This window comes from Scylla paramamosain, chromosome 9 (assembly GCF_035594125.1).
Source record: "Scylla paramamosain isolate STU-SP2022 chromosome 9, ASM3559412v1, whole genome shotgun sequence".
Lineage (NCBI taxonomy): Eukaryota > Metazoa > Arthropoda > Malacostraca > Decapoda > Portunidae > Scylla > Scylla paramamosain.
Genome location: NC_087159.1, coordinates 14,625,001 through 14,640,163, shown reverse-complemented (window position 1 = coordinate 14,640,163; position 15,163 = coordinate 14,625,001). Strand labels below are relative to the sequence as shown.

At 40.3% G+C, this 15,163-nt stretch overlaps 2 protein-coding genes across 3 annotated transcripts in view; both read right to left on the bottom strand.

Annotated features, from left to right (window-relative positions):
• Positions 1 to 15,163, bottom strand: part of LOC135103657 (neuropeptide CCHamide-2 receptor-like) — a 292,047-nt gene that overhangs the window by 252,322 nt on the left and 24,562 nt on the right. The gene's annotated exons all lie outside the window — the stretch shown is intronic.
• LOC135103656 (ras and EF-hand domain-containing protein homolog) overlaps positions 1 to 15,163 on the bottom strand; it is a 44,622-nt gene that overhangs the window by 12,097 nt on the left and 17,362 nt on the right. Inside the window, exons 6-15 of the mRNA XM_064010209.1 lie at positions 14,360 to 14,546; positions 13,087 to 13,286; positions 12,332 to 12,400; positions 11,758 to 11,904; positions 11,001 to 11,030; positions 10,480 to 10,571; positions 8,354 to 8,445; positions 7,291 to 7,481; positions 3,256 to 3,425; positions 1,402 to 1,473 (exon numbers count right to left, since the gene is read on the bottom strand). Of these exons, the coding sequence (XP_063866279.1) occupies positions 1,402 to 1,473; positions 3,256 to 3,425; positions 7,291 to 7,481; positions 8,354 to 8,445; positions 10,480 to 10,571; positions 11,001 to 11,030; positions 11,758 to 11,904; positions 12,332 to 12,400; positions 13,087 to 13,286; positions 14,360 to 14,546 (1,250 nt within the window). The remainder of the gene's footprint in view (positions 1 to 1,401; positions 1,474 to 3,255; positions 3,426 to 7,290; positions 7,482 to 8,353; positions 8,446 to 10,479; positions 10,572 to 11,000; positions 11,031 to 11,757; positions 11,905 to 12,331; positions 12,401 to 13,086; positions 13,287 to 14,359; positions 14,547 to 15,163) is intronic.

Genomic DNA, 15,163 nt, shown 5'->3' with positions numbered 1-15,163 from the left:
GTTGTTGTTGTTTTTGTTCTTGTTGTTATTACTATTATTATTATTAATTATTATTATTATTATTAATTTTCTATGTATTGACTTTTTTACTTTTCATTTATTTATTTATTTATTTATTTTATTTTTTTGTAAATTGTCAGTTTTGTTATTGAACATTACATTAAGCACAAAATGACAATGGTCTCTTTTTATGTGATTTTTTTTTGTTTCCATGAGTTATTTCAATTTTTTTTTTATTTAAACCTAACATGTCTATTTAGTATGTGGAAAAAAAATGTGGTCAATGAAATAATTCAACCTAATGTGATGGTCAATTAATGAATAAATCCGCCTATCTATGTGTATGTCTAATCTATTTATCTGTCCATCTATCTCTCTATGTCCTTGACCTTGGCACCGTCAGCTCTCGGTCTTTCCCTTTCCCTTCCCTGCCCACGGCCACTAAATCAATGCGCACCGCCAGACACGCGTCTTGGTTTTCTTTTTTCAATATTCGAGGTTTGTCCCGCGGCGTGAGGAAGGAAAGGAAGAAAGGCGGCTGGAAGCTTTCCCTTATCGTACTTTTCTTATCTTTTTATATCTTTTTTTTTCTTTTTAAAAGCAATTATAAGATAAGGAGAAGAAAAACTTTGCCACGAGAAAGAACGAAAAATTGTCGTGAAGTTTGGCCAAGCCCCTCGCTAGTCCCGTCCTTCCGCCCCCACTTGTGATTCCGTGTATAAATCTGTTTTTTTTTTACAGAATAAAAAAAATAAATAAATAAAATAAAATAAAGGCCTTTTTCGTTTTCACAGCTGATTTTCAGTTTCAAATGTTTACGAGCGTTGTCGAATGAATAAATAGTGTGCTTTCTTTAAATGCCAAAACTCATAACGGTACTGAAAGCCGTTCGCTTTTGTTTTCATGGCAGTACAGGGTCACATTTGCTATAATATATTTTGCTTCCCTTTTGCAAAATATCGGTTGTCACTCCCAGATCTCACGTGGCAACACCACACCATCACGCCGCCCCGAGCCTTGCCACCGTCACCACCACACATGGCTAAAAGTTACAGGGAATCACAGCGCAGCAAATTTACTTCGTCAGAATAGTAACTTGGCCCAATCTGAAGTTACCTACCGCTCACAAATCACACATCTGCAGCATATCTTAGCAGGACGGTTTCCATCCTATTCCTTAACATTGCTTGTACAAGGACGCCAGTGTACTGCGGAGAAAGACATCAACAGAACTAACTACGAGGTGATACAATGCAACCCCCGCCTCGCGCCGCCCCTCGAAAGGCTGTTTAATGCATTGCTGGTTCAAAGAAATTAACTGTCTATCCCCGCGACCCTATGATAGATATGAAACACCGCACAGCGGCACGCACACACGCGCACTAACACACACACACTCACCCGCAGTATCCCACAGCTGGATGGCAATGTTCTTCTCGTCCACACTCAGCGTCTTCACCTTGTAGTCCACACCTGCCGGGAAACAAGGAATGCTAAATTAGAGGCTGCACGTGAAGGGTCAACATTGCAGTAGAGGCAAAAAGTTGAAGACTGATGTAGTTAAGACTGTAGGAGGGACAAAAAAGTTGAAAATTATAATATTGAATAATGTAAAGCCACTCGTATTCCTCCGGTTTTCAGCTAAATGTGGCAGTGAGGTGTGGTATCAAGTTTAGTTCTCTTCCACAGTCACAAACTCCTCCTCCTCCTTCACTATCTTACGAATTTTTTTTCTTAATATTCTGCATTAAATACTTACAATCAAACGTCACTTACTTTAGAGTAGAGGTTGTACATTATCACAAACAGCCTCGTAATATCTTAGCACGACAAAATGGCTGAAAGTTTTAACAGACCAGTATGACTTCCTATTAAACTGATGTAACGCGGAATCCCTGTGACATTTGATCTTTGAGGGGATGAAGTTAAAGCATGACGCGTGAATAGAGTATTTCCTCATGCCAGAGAGCCAACGCCAGTCTCTCCATCACACACCGCAACTGAAATGTTTCAGCGATGTCTGCCTCCTCTCCCGCCACACCAGGGACGTCCCAACCTGCAGGCTCTCGCCTCGCACTTCTCTTTAAGTTCTGTAATACGTTTCCGTGAATTCTCCTAACTAATTTTAGTTTACTTCATCATTGCAATGCCTCCACTTGAGAATTTCCAGTGTTGTATCTCAAGTTTTTTTTTTTTTTACCTTCCTGATATATAAAAAAAAAAAAAAAAAAAACAGAACAGCGATGCTTGGAGTCATTTATCATCAACGAAATCACCATTCCACAACAAATACACTCCAGGTTCTTCGTATATACCACAAATTTCATCTTTTCCTTTGGGTCGCCTTTCATTCATCCTCATTGTTCCTCGAGGCATAATTTTCATCCTTCATGGACCACTTGAGAATATAACCTGCTATTATTTCAAATTCTGGGTCACAGTACAGCACACAACATACCGACAGAGCTCACAGCAAGGAGGCAGCATTACACGTCACACCACACCACATCCACACTTGCCCACGAGAACTGCCTCCCACTTTTTCCCTTTCCAAGAACTGCCAGGCGGGAAATACTGGTACCCATCACAAGATCTATTTTCTGCTTGACTGACCATCACTTATCATCCTCCCTCGCACCGTTTATCCGTCTGTCAACCTCTTTACCTTTCTTTCTTCTCCTGCCCCTCTCTCCTTAACTTCATTCCTTCTCCCATCCCTCACCTATCTCCCTTTCTTCTTACATCCCTGTTTTCTTCTTGGTTTTTCTTTCAGTGAACATTTCAGTATCTACGACAACAGAATTTTTCAGTGTGGCACTTAAAGAAACGTAATATATGTAACAAATCTTCTATATATCTATCCGTCCGTCCCCCCCCCTCTCTCTCTCTCTCTCTCTCTCTCATTCTTCCTACTTATCTCTTTTTCTACGTAAACGTTTCAATACGAAAGCCGAACTTTTCAACGTGGCACTAAAAAAAATCATCAGTAATAACAAATCCTTTATAAACTATTTACCTCTCCTTTTTAGCTTCATTTCTTCCATCCACCACCCATCTTCCTTTCTCCCTACATCCCCCTCTCCTTTCCTACTTTCCCACTCCTTCCGTAAACATTTCATTACGGAAGCCAATCTTTTTAAAATGACACATACACACACACACACACACACACACACACACACACACACAATAATAAAACATAAATCCTCCAGTACATATTTACCTGTCCATATAATTAAGAGGCGGACAGCTTACCTAGTGTGGAGGCAATGTTGTTGACGAAGTAGCCTTTACACAGCCTGACGATAAAGGTGGACTTTCCTACTGCAGCGTCGCCGGCGAATACCACTTTGTAAGTCCTCTCGGGGGGCCCTACCACCTCGTAGCTCGCGACTTTGGCCTGGGCGTTATCTTGGGGCTCAAAGCTGAATGCGATGTAGGGAGGGAAGGGAAAGTTAGTCGAGGTCAAGTGAGGTCAGATGAGGAAGCGAATGCAGTATGACAGAGTGAAGGGGGACTGAATTGTGTGAGGACAGATAGAAAGTGAAAAGTGAAATAGAGTTGTTAGCTGACAAAGATGTAAGGGAACAAAGCAAAAACCCGGGGAAAACAATTGAAAAGAGGAAAGGAGAGCAAGCAGGAAAAAGCCAGAAGGAGAGGAGAAGGAAGAGAAAGGAGGAGGAGGAGGAGGAGGAGGAGGAGGAGGAGGAGGAAACTGAGGTTCGGAAGACAAGAGGAAGTATGAAGTTTGATGGCAGCCCGCAGGTCATAAAGGAAAATAGAGAAAGTGTCAAAACAATGATGGTACAAGTAAAGGAAAACGAAAACAGAAAGAGAGAAAGGAGGAAGGAGGAGGAAGAAAGGCAGATATGAGGGAAGGAAAGAAGAAAAGGAGGGCGGGAGAAAGAAGCAAAAGTTACAAGGGATGAAAAGCTGAGAAAGGTAAGAAAAAGGTTATACAGCAGAAGAACAGAGTTAATAGTAGTAATCGTAGTCGTAGTAGTAGTAGCAGTAGCAGTAATAGAAATAGCAGTAGTAGTAGCAGCAGTGATGGTGGTGGTGGTGGTGGTAATAGTAGAAATCATAATATTTGACGAGGAAGAGTAGGAGCATATAAAAGAATACAAAAGAATACAAAGGAAGTCCAAACAGCAACAGACCCTAAGGCTGTTTGGGAAACCATTCTACTCTAACTATTAGTGAGATAGACAGGATAACAATAGGAGAAGGCTCTTCCCCAACCCCCATCCTTCAAGCCGAAGCGGGCCGGAAAAGGGAAATGATAACATGTTGTATAGAAAAACAACATGGAATTTGAGAGAAAAGTAAGAGAGATGAGGTCTACTTCTATTACATACTATCTACATGCAATCTATATATAATCCTAACATTTGTGTCATCTGATGGAACACTTCTTTAAAAGATTTATTCACTGAGGTACATTTAACTTAACGACGATAGTGATGGGTGAGTTGCTCTACAAGGGCTCGATTCCTTTTACCAGCAGTAAGTCGCCAAGGAACAAGCCATCGCCAGATACTTGTCAATCCGGGTTTTATCTGAGTTAACGACGCTTCGTGAAAAACAATTCCAGATATTTATGACGAGTGAAAAAAAAAATATTTGGCTTCATTTGTTTGAAATCGCTCACTTATTATTTTAAAGTCATTATTTCTTGTAACATTAGACTGGCTGAGTGTTAGGAAGGGTTCAGGTCTCGAAATTTTTAAAATTTTGTAAAGCAATATCAGATCCCCTTTTAGCCTTCGTTTGGATAGAGAGAATAGATTTAATTATTTAAGGAGTTCCTCGTAGGATTTATTGCGAAGCCTTGGGATAATTTATGTTACTCTACGTTGTTTTTTTTTTTCTAATTTCTCAATACCCTTTTTGTAGTAGGGTGACCAAAACTGTACGTTGTATTCAAGATGAGGACGTAGGAGTGAACTGTACAAGACCAAAATGATTTTCTCAGATTTAATTAAAGGTGAAAGATCTTCCTATTAATTTATTGGCAATTTTACCGATTTCAGTACAATGTTTGCTTGGCTTAAGATCTGTTGACACTAGAAGTGCCAAATCTTTTTTGGCATTCACACTTTTGATGAGGGTGTTACCCATTTTATAATTATCCTGCGGATTATTATTTCCAATATGTAATGCGTAGCATTTAATGAAATTAAAGTTCATAAGCCAATTTTCAGACCATTCAATGAGAGTGTCTCTCTTTTTGCAAAATCTGACGTTGGTCTGGTGAGTCAGCCTTGTTAGCAATTTTAGTGTCATCTGCGAATTTTGACTGTTTACTTATGATCCTTTCGTCAATGTCATTTATATATATTATGAAGAGGATTGGTCCTAAGACTGATCCTTGAGGAACACCACTATTTACATTGATCCAACTTGAAGAATTACAGTTAATTACTACTCGCTGTTTGCGGTCTGTCAACCAATCCTCTATCCACGCAGCGAGGTCACCCGATGTGCCGTGGGCTTTTACTTTATGTAGGAGGCGCTTATGGAGAACTTTATCAAATGCTTTTTTTTTGGAAATCTATGAAATAAACTTTATCTACTGCCTTGTTACTGTCATACATACTATACACATCGTGAAAGAAGTCCAGTAAATTCGTTAAACATGTACGTTTATATATAAATCAATGTTGAGTGTCGTTTATGATATCGTTACTTTCCAGGAATTCTACTATTTTATCCCTTGTTTTTTATTCCATAAGCTTACCAGCGACAGATGTGGGGCTTATGGGACGGTAATTATGAGGTTGAGATTTATCACCTTTTTTAAAGATAGATGTAACATTAGCTGGCTTCTATTCGTAAAAGGAGGAGGAGGAGGAGGAGGAGGAGAGACCATCTTTTGTGTTTGATGAGGTGGGTGACGGGAGGATATTGTGAGACAGGGACGAAGGGGGAAGGGTGAGGCAGGACCTGAGTTACTGCTGATAATCAAACCACAACGATGAACAGAGAAGAGGGGCAGAGGAAGGAAAAGCCCAACAATCTCCATAAAATGACTAGCATTACACAGAAAAGGAGGGGGAAAAAATCACCCTTAAATAAGAATGGCACCCTAGTTTTGATGGGTGAATGGACGGGTGATGGGCTGAAATGGTGTTATGAACGTAAGGAAAACGGCCGAGTCACTGGGGGAATAAGGTTGGAAGCTGGAATCGTGTTATGTGATGTGGGTTTACTCCGAGTCTGACTTGGCATTATGTTAGTATCCTTCTGTGTGGGGAAGCCAAGACCTCGTAAGCGGCGTTCTCGCTAACAAGATTACATGTAATGCGTGTTGCCTTGGGTACTGCGAGAGGCAAGACCCCGTAAGGCTCCTGTGGCGGAAAATAAATTTTTGATGCCATAAATAGGACTCGAACACAGGCAAATACTTAGATTGGAAGGATCAAATTCTGCCACATGACGATTACTACATGTTATATGTTTATATATGTTTATGTGTACATAAAGGCAATTCAAGGTAAAGTTGAAGTGGTAAAAACCAAGCTATCAGGGAATGAAAAACTTTCAACGCGACCATTCGTTTCCTTGGAGACTGAAGATATTTCGCACAATTCCAATATTTTCCGGACATGTTGAGTCAACGCACCGTATGTATCACAGACTGTGGTGCTTCAAAATGACCACGTTTTTGTACTGGATTCGAATCCATGACAACGTGAAAGCACAAACAATAACGTCCACCACGACACCACCGTGGCGAGGTAACGTGAATGAGACACGAGAGACGCTGTACAGAGGAAATGGTGTGTTAAGGCAAGATAATGTGAGGCAGGGAGATAGTGTTACTGCGGGGAATGAAGCAACAGACAGTTGTGATGAAGCTCAATCTTAAAGGAAAAAAAAAAAATTTCTCTCTCTCTCTCTCTCTCTCTCTCTCTCTCTCTCTCTCTCTCTCTCTCTCTCTCTCTCTCTCTCATTATATCCACCATTTCTTCCTCTCTTCCCCCAGCAACCCATGTTAATTACGTAAAGGATGCAAGCGAAAGTAATGATAAGGAGTGAAAATTAATGCAAGCGAAAGTAATGATAAGGAGTGAAAATTAAACTATACAATGAAAAATATAAATGAGCTACTCTTCTCTACGTGTGTGTGTGTGTGTGTGTGTGTGTGTGTGTGTGTGTGTGTGTCCTGACGCCTGTTTCTTTGAACCCTGAAGGACATGTGACAAAAAAATGTGTTCACGTGCTTTTGTTCTAAAATTCTCTCTCTCTCTCTCTCTCTCTCTCTCTCTCTCTCTCTCTCTCTCATACCTCGAGGCATTTTTATCGCTGCCCTCCCGCCTCGTTCGCCTGGACTTGAGCGTGGGCGTGCCGGTTTCATGGGCGGGCGGGGGCGAGGGCGTGGCGGAAGAGGGCGTGGAGGCGGGGTGGGTAAGGGCGCGGTCTACTGCGTGGGTGATGGGCGGCGACCTCGACTCCAGGCTACAGATTTCCTCCTCCAGCTGCGAGTTAAATGTCAAAGTTAGAGACGAGACAGTGTTCGTTTCCCTAGTCATTCATCTCTCCGCTCTGTGCATAGGTTACACAGGTGCACGAGAAGCAGGGTAAAGGTGAAGCAAAGGTGAGAGTCATTACGTGTGCGGGGAAGTGTGTGTTGCAGCTTATAGTTTCTCACTTGTATATAATGGAAGGGCGTGAAGTCATGAAAGGCGGGGCTAATGAGAGGGGAATATGATCTTTGCTTGGGGTAACGTTAGTCTGTTTCTTCTTTTTCCTGAAGTATATAAAGAGCTTCAGGGAAAGTGGTTAGGTCTGTTGAGCTGGATTAATGATCGTATGTTTATTGATTTTACTGTATTTGCATTTAGTTTGTACGCTTTCCTATGTACTATTATCCTTGTAGTATATAATGGAGTGCTTTCTTCTATTTGTTAAAGTGTATTCAGTTGTATTAATGACACGGTTTATTGGTTTTATTGTATTTATTTTGTACTCTTCCCTATGTTAATACGTGCAAGTTTTCAAGCACGTATCCCAAGTCACAATAATACTAAAACCTCAGATATGTAAAAATCCCGACCACGTATCACCATTACGGGAAAAACACCCCAGCAGGCAATAAAATAAGTTCACCAATCCCACATAAATCGTACCATAAAAAAAGTCACTCCTTCAGGTTCCATAAGAAAATAATGATCCTGCTTCCCCATTGCTGGCTAACAGTGTCCTGGCAATCGTCATTAAGTTAAGGAGTTCCCTGCGGTAGGAGAAGATCTTTAGCTACCTCCTCAGCCTCTCGCAAGCCGGCACACGTCACCAGTCACCACTCAACTCTGTCAGCAGTCAGCAGTAGCGCACATAGGCCAAGACTTACCGACATGGGTCCCTCGGGCTCGGAAAACTTGAGCTCGTCGTGGGAGTGTGGCCCGTCCTCGGCTGAGTCTGGGAGCGTGGAGAGGCCAGAGTCTGCCGGGTGAGCCATTTGTACTGTTTACCAAGACTTCCCTACACACACACACACACACACACACACATACACACACACACACTCACAATGCTTGCTTCTTTATCTCCCATTACCTACCACTTGAACACACACACACACACACACACACACACTGGAACTCCCTGTCTATTTTTGTATTTCCAGTTACCTATGACTTGAACTCTTTCAGGAGAGAGGTTTCATGACACTTTTCCTTATAAATTTTGGATAATCCTTTTGACTATTCTTTTGGAACTGACATCTTCGGTGTGCCTGTTTTTTTCCACTCCTTTTTATTGCCCTTGATCAGAACCCCGTCTTATATGAAACACACACACATACACATACATACACACACACACACACACGCACACACACACACACACACAAAAGTTATGCTTCTCAATATTCAACAAAGTTCTCAGCAGGCTTAGTTTCATTTATTTTGAGAAGGAAAATTAATTCATCCCACGAGTTGGCTATTTACGAGATATTCCAGCACCTTGTCCGTACCTGTGCCTTCCCCATCGCTAGTGCAACATTTATTCATGCATCAAGTGTTGGTAACTCCCGCGTGTACTTTCGCAGCGTACAAGTGGAATATAATTTACTGAATTTCCTGAGTCCCTTTACATCTAATACTGATGAGACTGAGTTTCCTTGAGGCAATGAGACACAGCTCGAATAGTAGTGGCTTTACCGTGCACGTGTCTTTCTCGGACGAGGAAAACAATATGGATTAATCTATGCCCTGAAGAATCTTGTAGTGTATATAAAATATGGTAGCAGGTATTCTGAAATGTGTAATAGTGCTTATTCCTTACAGCTCTAGGAATGAAGAGGAAAACGTTCAATGGATAATCTGATCCTACAACGCTGCGAATGAAGTGTGTGTTCGTAGTGCGGTGAAGCTTCGAGAATCAGTCTTAGGAAAGGATAAGAGTATATTGATTTGACTAAGACATTATGTAAGGAGAGGAGAGGGTTATAATCTGATACTACAACGATGCAGACGAAGATTGAACGAACAATGTGTTGACAGTGTTACGGGAAAGCTTCGTGAACGAGTCTTTAGAAATTATTAGTGTATAAGGTGATTAGAGTTTAAGGTAAGACTTAGCCTACTTGTTATTGTAAGAGGATGAGGAAGTAAAGCATGCTGCAAGACGTTATTATGCCTACACACGACAGTCGTATATCCACTTAGCGTCCCTATCCATAAGTTTAATCTTTTAAACTTCACTATTAATTGGACAAAAAACGACTCGTAGCTGTGTCACTGAAGTCATCTATCACTGTATGAGAACCGATTTCTTTTTCTTCTTGAGATGTAACTTTATCAAGCCTGAACCCGTTACATCACCTCCGGCTTAACGTCTAGAACGCTGATGTGGCAACTCTCTGATCCCAGGTTCGATTCCTGAGAACAATAGACACTGAAAAAAGAAATCTGAGAAGATAAACTGGTCGAGAACAGAAGGTACTGACGATCAATAAGTTAAGCTCTTTGACCCTAATAAGTTTTAATTATCTCGAGTAAGATAATATCTCCCTCTTAACTCTGTCCCACTATTCCCTTTGAAATACCGCAGGAGGAACAAATTAACGGATGAAATAGAGTTTTTCCTTCTCTAATTCCTTTCCGAGTACAAGTTTGGAGGTTTCAGAAGAGAAGGGTGTCTTTGGTGCACGCTTAGTGGGGACTGCTAAGGAGGGAGAGAAAGAGAGGGAGTGAAGGGGAAAGGAGAGAAGGGAACTTTCCATCCAATTAATCTAAACACTCTATACCCCTCCATGCACCGGGAGTGGCCAGGATATCAATTTCTATTACAGGGAAACAGGAAACACCTCTGCATACTGAAGAATTTCTTGTGAGTGTGATAAGTTTTTACTATTGTGAAGGACAGCAGGTCTCAAAATGTTGCTACTGCTACTATGACTACTATACTACCACTACCACCATCACTACTACTACTACTATTGCTGCTACTACTACTACCACCACTACTACATACCGAGATCGTCCATGAGTCGCCTGATGCCGTACTTAAGTCCCCCTTCGCTGTCCTGAGAAGAGAGAATGGGTACGTGCGGCGACCTGGAGCGACTGAAAGAAAACCTAGGCATTATAACGTACACTACAATGAAATACTATTTTCTCTCCAACACACATACAAGACAACGAGTAAAGGTGATAGGAGATGAGTTGAAAGTATGCGTCGTGCAAAATATGGAAAGTAATCCTAGGAAAAGTTATGAATATTTGGAAATAAAAAAAAAAAAAAAACGGTATCATTATAACGTATACTAAGGTAGAACACCATATTCCCTCAAATTACTTAGACAACAACGCAAGTGGAGGTGATGGGAAATGAGGCGAGAACCATGTGTGATACAATATACAGAGAGTAATCGTGTGAAAAAGTTATTAATTTTTGGTAGAAAACAGGAACATTTTAAGTATGTGCAGTACAACATATAGAGAGTAACAAGAAAAGAAGTCATTAACTGCTTATCAAGAGGTGCAATTTACTACCTTGATCCACAGGTAGATACAGAGCAAGACCTGAGGATGAGCAGGTAAAAACTTTCCTGAATTATCCTTCCCTCCATTATGTGAGAATTATTACTTTTCCTTGAAGTGATTATTATGTTGAGTCTTCCTTATATATTTTAGTATATATTTTACTTTCAAAATATCTCAACAGTTTTTTTGGTTTTCTCTGATAAGCAAACAAGTCACTATGAAATCTTTAGTGTCATATATTAATTCTACGTTTATCTGCCTGTCCGTCTACCTACTACACGTATCACATCTCTTCCATCAATACTAAATATACTTTTCGATTTTGGCGAATTGAAATCCTCCCTTTTGCCTCCCTCTTCCTCTTTCATCTGTTCACGAGTCCCTTTCATCACCTCACTCCCACACACCTGCATTTCTCTTACTTTTGACATCTGATTTTCGTTTCTCTTCCCCTGTATTTTTACTCCCTTTTTTAAGTTGCGACATATCTTACTCATTTCTCCATGTTTTCTACACCCACTCTCACTCCCTCCCTCCCTCTCTCTCTCTCTCTCTCTCTCTCTCTCTCTCTCTCTCTCTCTCTGTGTTATCTTCACCAACCTATTATCCTTATCATTCCGTCCCTTTGTCACTCTCCCTTCTTTCAGTTTTCTTCACCCACTTATCCCCCTTACCATTTCGTCCCTCTCTCTCTTCCCCTCTCTTTTTTTTTTAACCCATCTACGCTCCTCCTGTCTCTCTCTCTCTCTCTCTTTCTGTTTCTAACCTGTGGCTCCTCCTGCGCTCCTTGGACCGCTGGAGGGAGTTGGATCTGGTGCTGGAGGCTCGGGAGGTCAGGGGGGAGTGGCGCCATTCCGTCTCCAGGGCGCTGCGCATGCTGTCATTGGTGTCCTGTAGCCTCTTGTTGGCCTCGCTGAGAGAGAGAGAGAGAGAGAGAGAGAGAGAGAGAGAGAGAGAGAGAGAGAGAGAGAGAGAGAGAGAGGCGTAAGTTTCTTCAGTTCTTTTATTTCGTGGTGTGAATGGCTGGTCGTCTTAACATTTTCACTTCCATTCCTTTTTGCTTTTTGTGTGTGTATTTTAAAACTAACTGAAACTTAAACGTACTTAATTAATTCGTGTGGTTCTGCAAGTATTTAAATTCATCCGTTGTGTGCGTGTGTATGTGCTACTGGTGTTATTGTTTTCCTTTTTTAAGTTAGACGAGAAGAGAAATTCTTTTGTATTACTTGTATTTTTGCCAACAAACAACTACTATTTTTACTGTGTGTGTGTGTGTGTGTGTGTGTGTGTGTGTTACATTTATTATCAGTTAACGAGATGACAGTCAGCGAGGCACGTACTGTAAAAGCTCCATCTGCCTCTTCATGTGGTCGTACTGGTGCATGTACTCCAGCACCGTCTCCCGCTCGCTGGGGAAAAGACATGAAGGAAATTAGAGTGCGGTACGAAAAAAAAAAAAAATAATAAAATAAATGAATATATAAATAAATAAATAAAATAAATAAATAAATAAATAAATAAATAAATAAATAAATAAAATAAATAAAAATAAAATGAATAAATAAAATAAAAATAAATAAAATAGAATAAGTAAATAAATAAATAGTAGAAAATTAATATGTTAGCAATGTGAAACGAAGAAAAAAAGCTGATAATAAAACCCAGAATAAAAAGAAAAAGAAAACCAACCTCTCTAAAAAAAAAAAAGCTACAGAGAATCAACAGAGAACACCAGCACACACACTCTAAAAAAATAAATAAAATAAATAAATAAATAAAAAAACAAACAAAACACAAACTTGACACATCTATGAGAAGGTCAAACACCAAACTGAAAACTTAATCTAAAATATAAACAAACAAACAAATAAAAAATAAAAAGATACAAAGAATTAAAAAAAAAAAAAAACTTGAACCCAATCCCTCTACAACGTAAAATACAAATAAAACACAAACACCTAAAATCAACTTCCAAACAAACAAACAAACAAAACAAACACAATGAACCGTAAATACCTTCCTTATCACTCCGCCACAGCACTCCCACTCAAAACACACACACACACACACACACACACACCTCTACACAACTCACTTATGCAACTCCCTGCACTTCTCCTCGTACTGAAGTCGCATCTGAGCCAAGTCTGATCGCATTAGTCCCAGGTTGGCTGTCGTCTCGTGCAGGGTCATGTTGAGGGTGCGGTTGTCATGATAGGCGTCCTCCAGCTTCCTCCTCACCTCCTGCACCCTGTCCCCGCCGCCGTCCTCCTCCTTCTTGAGCCAAGAGTCCACCTGCAGAAGGAACTCAGGTAATGGACAGGTGATGGGAGTATAGATAGGAGTGAGTTGCCCATGGAATTTTAGCATTAATAATGACCTGTTTGTCTACTGATTCATGTATCATTAATATTTTTCCTTGTAATGGCAAATATGATATAGTAAAGTGTTTTTAAGTGTTAGATGTAATGGAAATAAAGAAAAATGAAAGAAGAATGGGTTTAAAGGAAGATATTTAGAAGGGAAAGGTATAGGGTTGTGTTGGGATGGAATTGTCATGAAAAACAATGAAAGAGAAATTGTAATGAAAATAATGAAAGAGGAATAAGTTTTAAAAGAAAGGTAGGGAGGGAGAGAGGAGAAAGGAATGGGAAAGCTATTAGGTGCTTCAAGAGAGAACATGTAAGATGTGAAATAAATGGGCTTCTAAAGGAAAGGAGGGAGAGAATGTGGAAATATTGGGATGTAAAGGAAAAGGAAAAGGGGTAAGATATTTTTTTTAAGGAAAAGAGAAAGCATGAACAGAATGGCAAAGTGTTTACAATATACAAGAAAAGAGGAAAAGCGTGATGAGAATAGATTTTGGAGAAAGGGAGGGAGGGAAAGCGAAAGGAAATGGGAAAGTTGAGGTGAAATAAAAGAAATGTGGAGGAAGGAAAGAAAAGTCATCTATAAAATTCCACATTACAAATTTTTTAACTCTCTCTTTAATTAACCTTTTCACTAATAATCGGCACACCTTTCCCTAATTACTACAGTTTCCTACAAATTTTTTAACTCTCTCTTTAATTAACCTTTTCACTAATAATCGGCACACCTTTCCCTAATTACTACGGAAACTGAGACCTTTGTTCTTGTCCTACAGCCACCTCCAAACACTGTACTGGCTAGAAGTTGCAAAAATCTATTCTTTTTTTAATCTTTCTTGTATATGCTAATAAAAACTACATACTTTGTTTTTAGTCGCGAGAATTGTTGCATATGACAGTAAAGGGAAAAAAATATGATATTCCAGTAAGTCTCAGTATCTCCCCTCACCCTCCTTTCTCTTTCTCTCTTCTCTCTCTCTCTCTCTCCCTCCCTCAAACCTTCTGAAATATCCTCAAATGTGTCTGCAGCTCCGCCATCTCCTGCTCCATCTGGTCCTGCAGCTGTCTCTTCTCCTCCTCGCTCTCCTGCCGCGCTTCCATCTTCGCCTTCTGTTCCACCTTGGCCACCTGGTCCTCCAGCTCGCTCTCCAGGGATTTGAGTGCCGTGGCGTGGTGCTGCCGCTCTCTGGGGAGGCCACGTGCCAGGGAAGTTAGCGAAGGATGCTTGAAGGAAAGCGTAGGAGCGAGGGACAGAGGGAATAAATGTATGAGAGATAGATACATAGATAAATAGACAGATAGAAAGATGGATATACTCGTAGATAAATAGGTAAGTGGATATGCAGAAGGTAAAATAAGAGACATAGAAATAGATAATACAGAGAGAGAGAGAGAGAGAGAGAGAGAGAGAGAGAGAGAGAGAGAGAGAGAGAGAGAGAGAGAGAGAGAGAGAGAATGGAAATGCGTGGAAAACGATGAGTGATTTATCTAATTAAATGGGCCACTAAAATAATTACGCAGAAAAGAATCCTGGCGAAAGAAAATGGGACGAGGACGAAAAATGAGAAGAAAGAACTGAGAATGTCCAATAGAGAGAAAGAAAAAAAAAATGAAATCTGCGGCATAACCAGGAAGTGTAATTAATTTCTGGTGTAATTAATTTTCTTCTCCACCAAACTTTACTTCATATGATAAAAAAAAAAAAATGTTCTTAGAGGATAATTAACGAAATGCATAGACCATGATATTTTTAATCCCCCCAAAAAAGAAAAAAAAGAAAAAAGGAAACATGGGATGGATGAC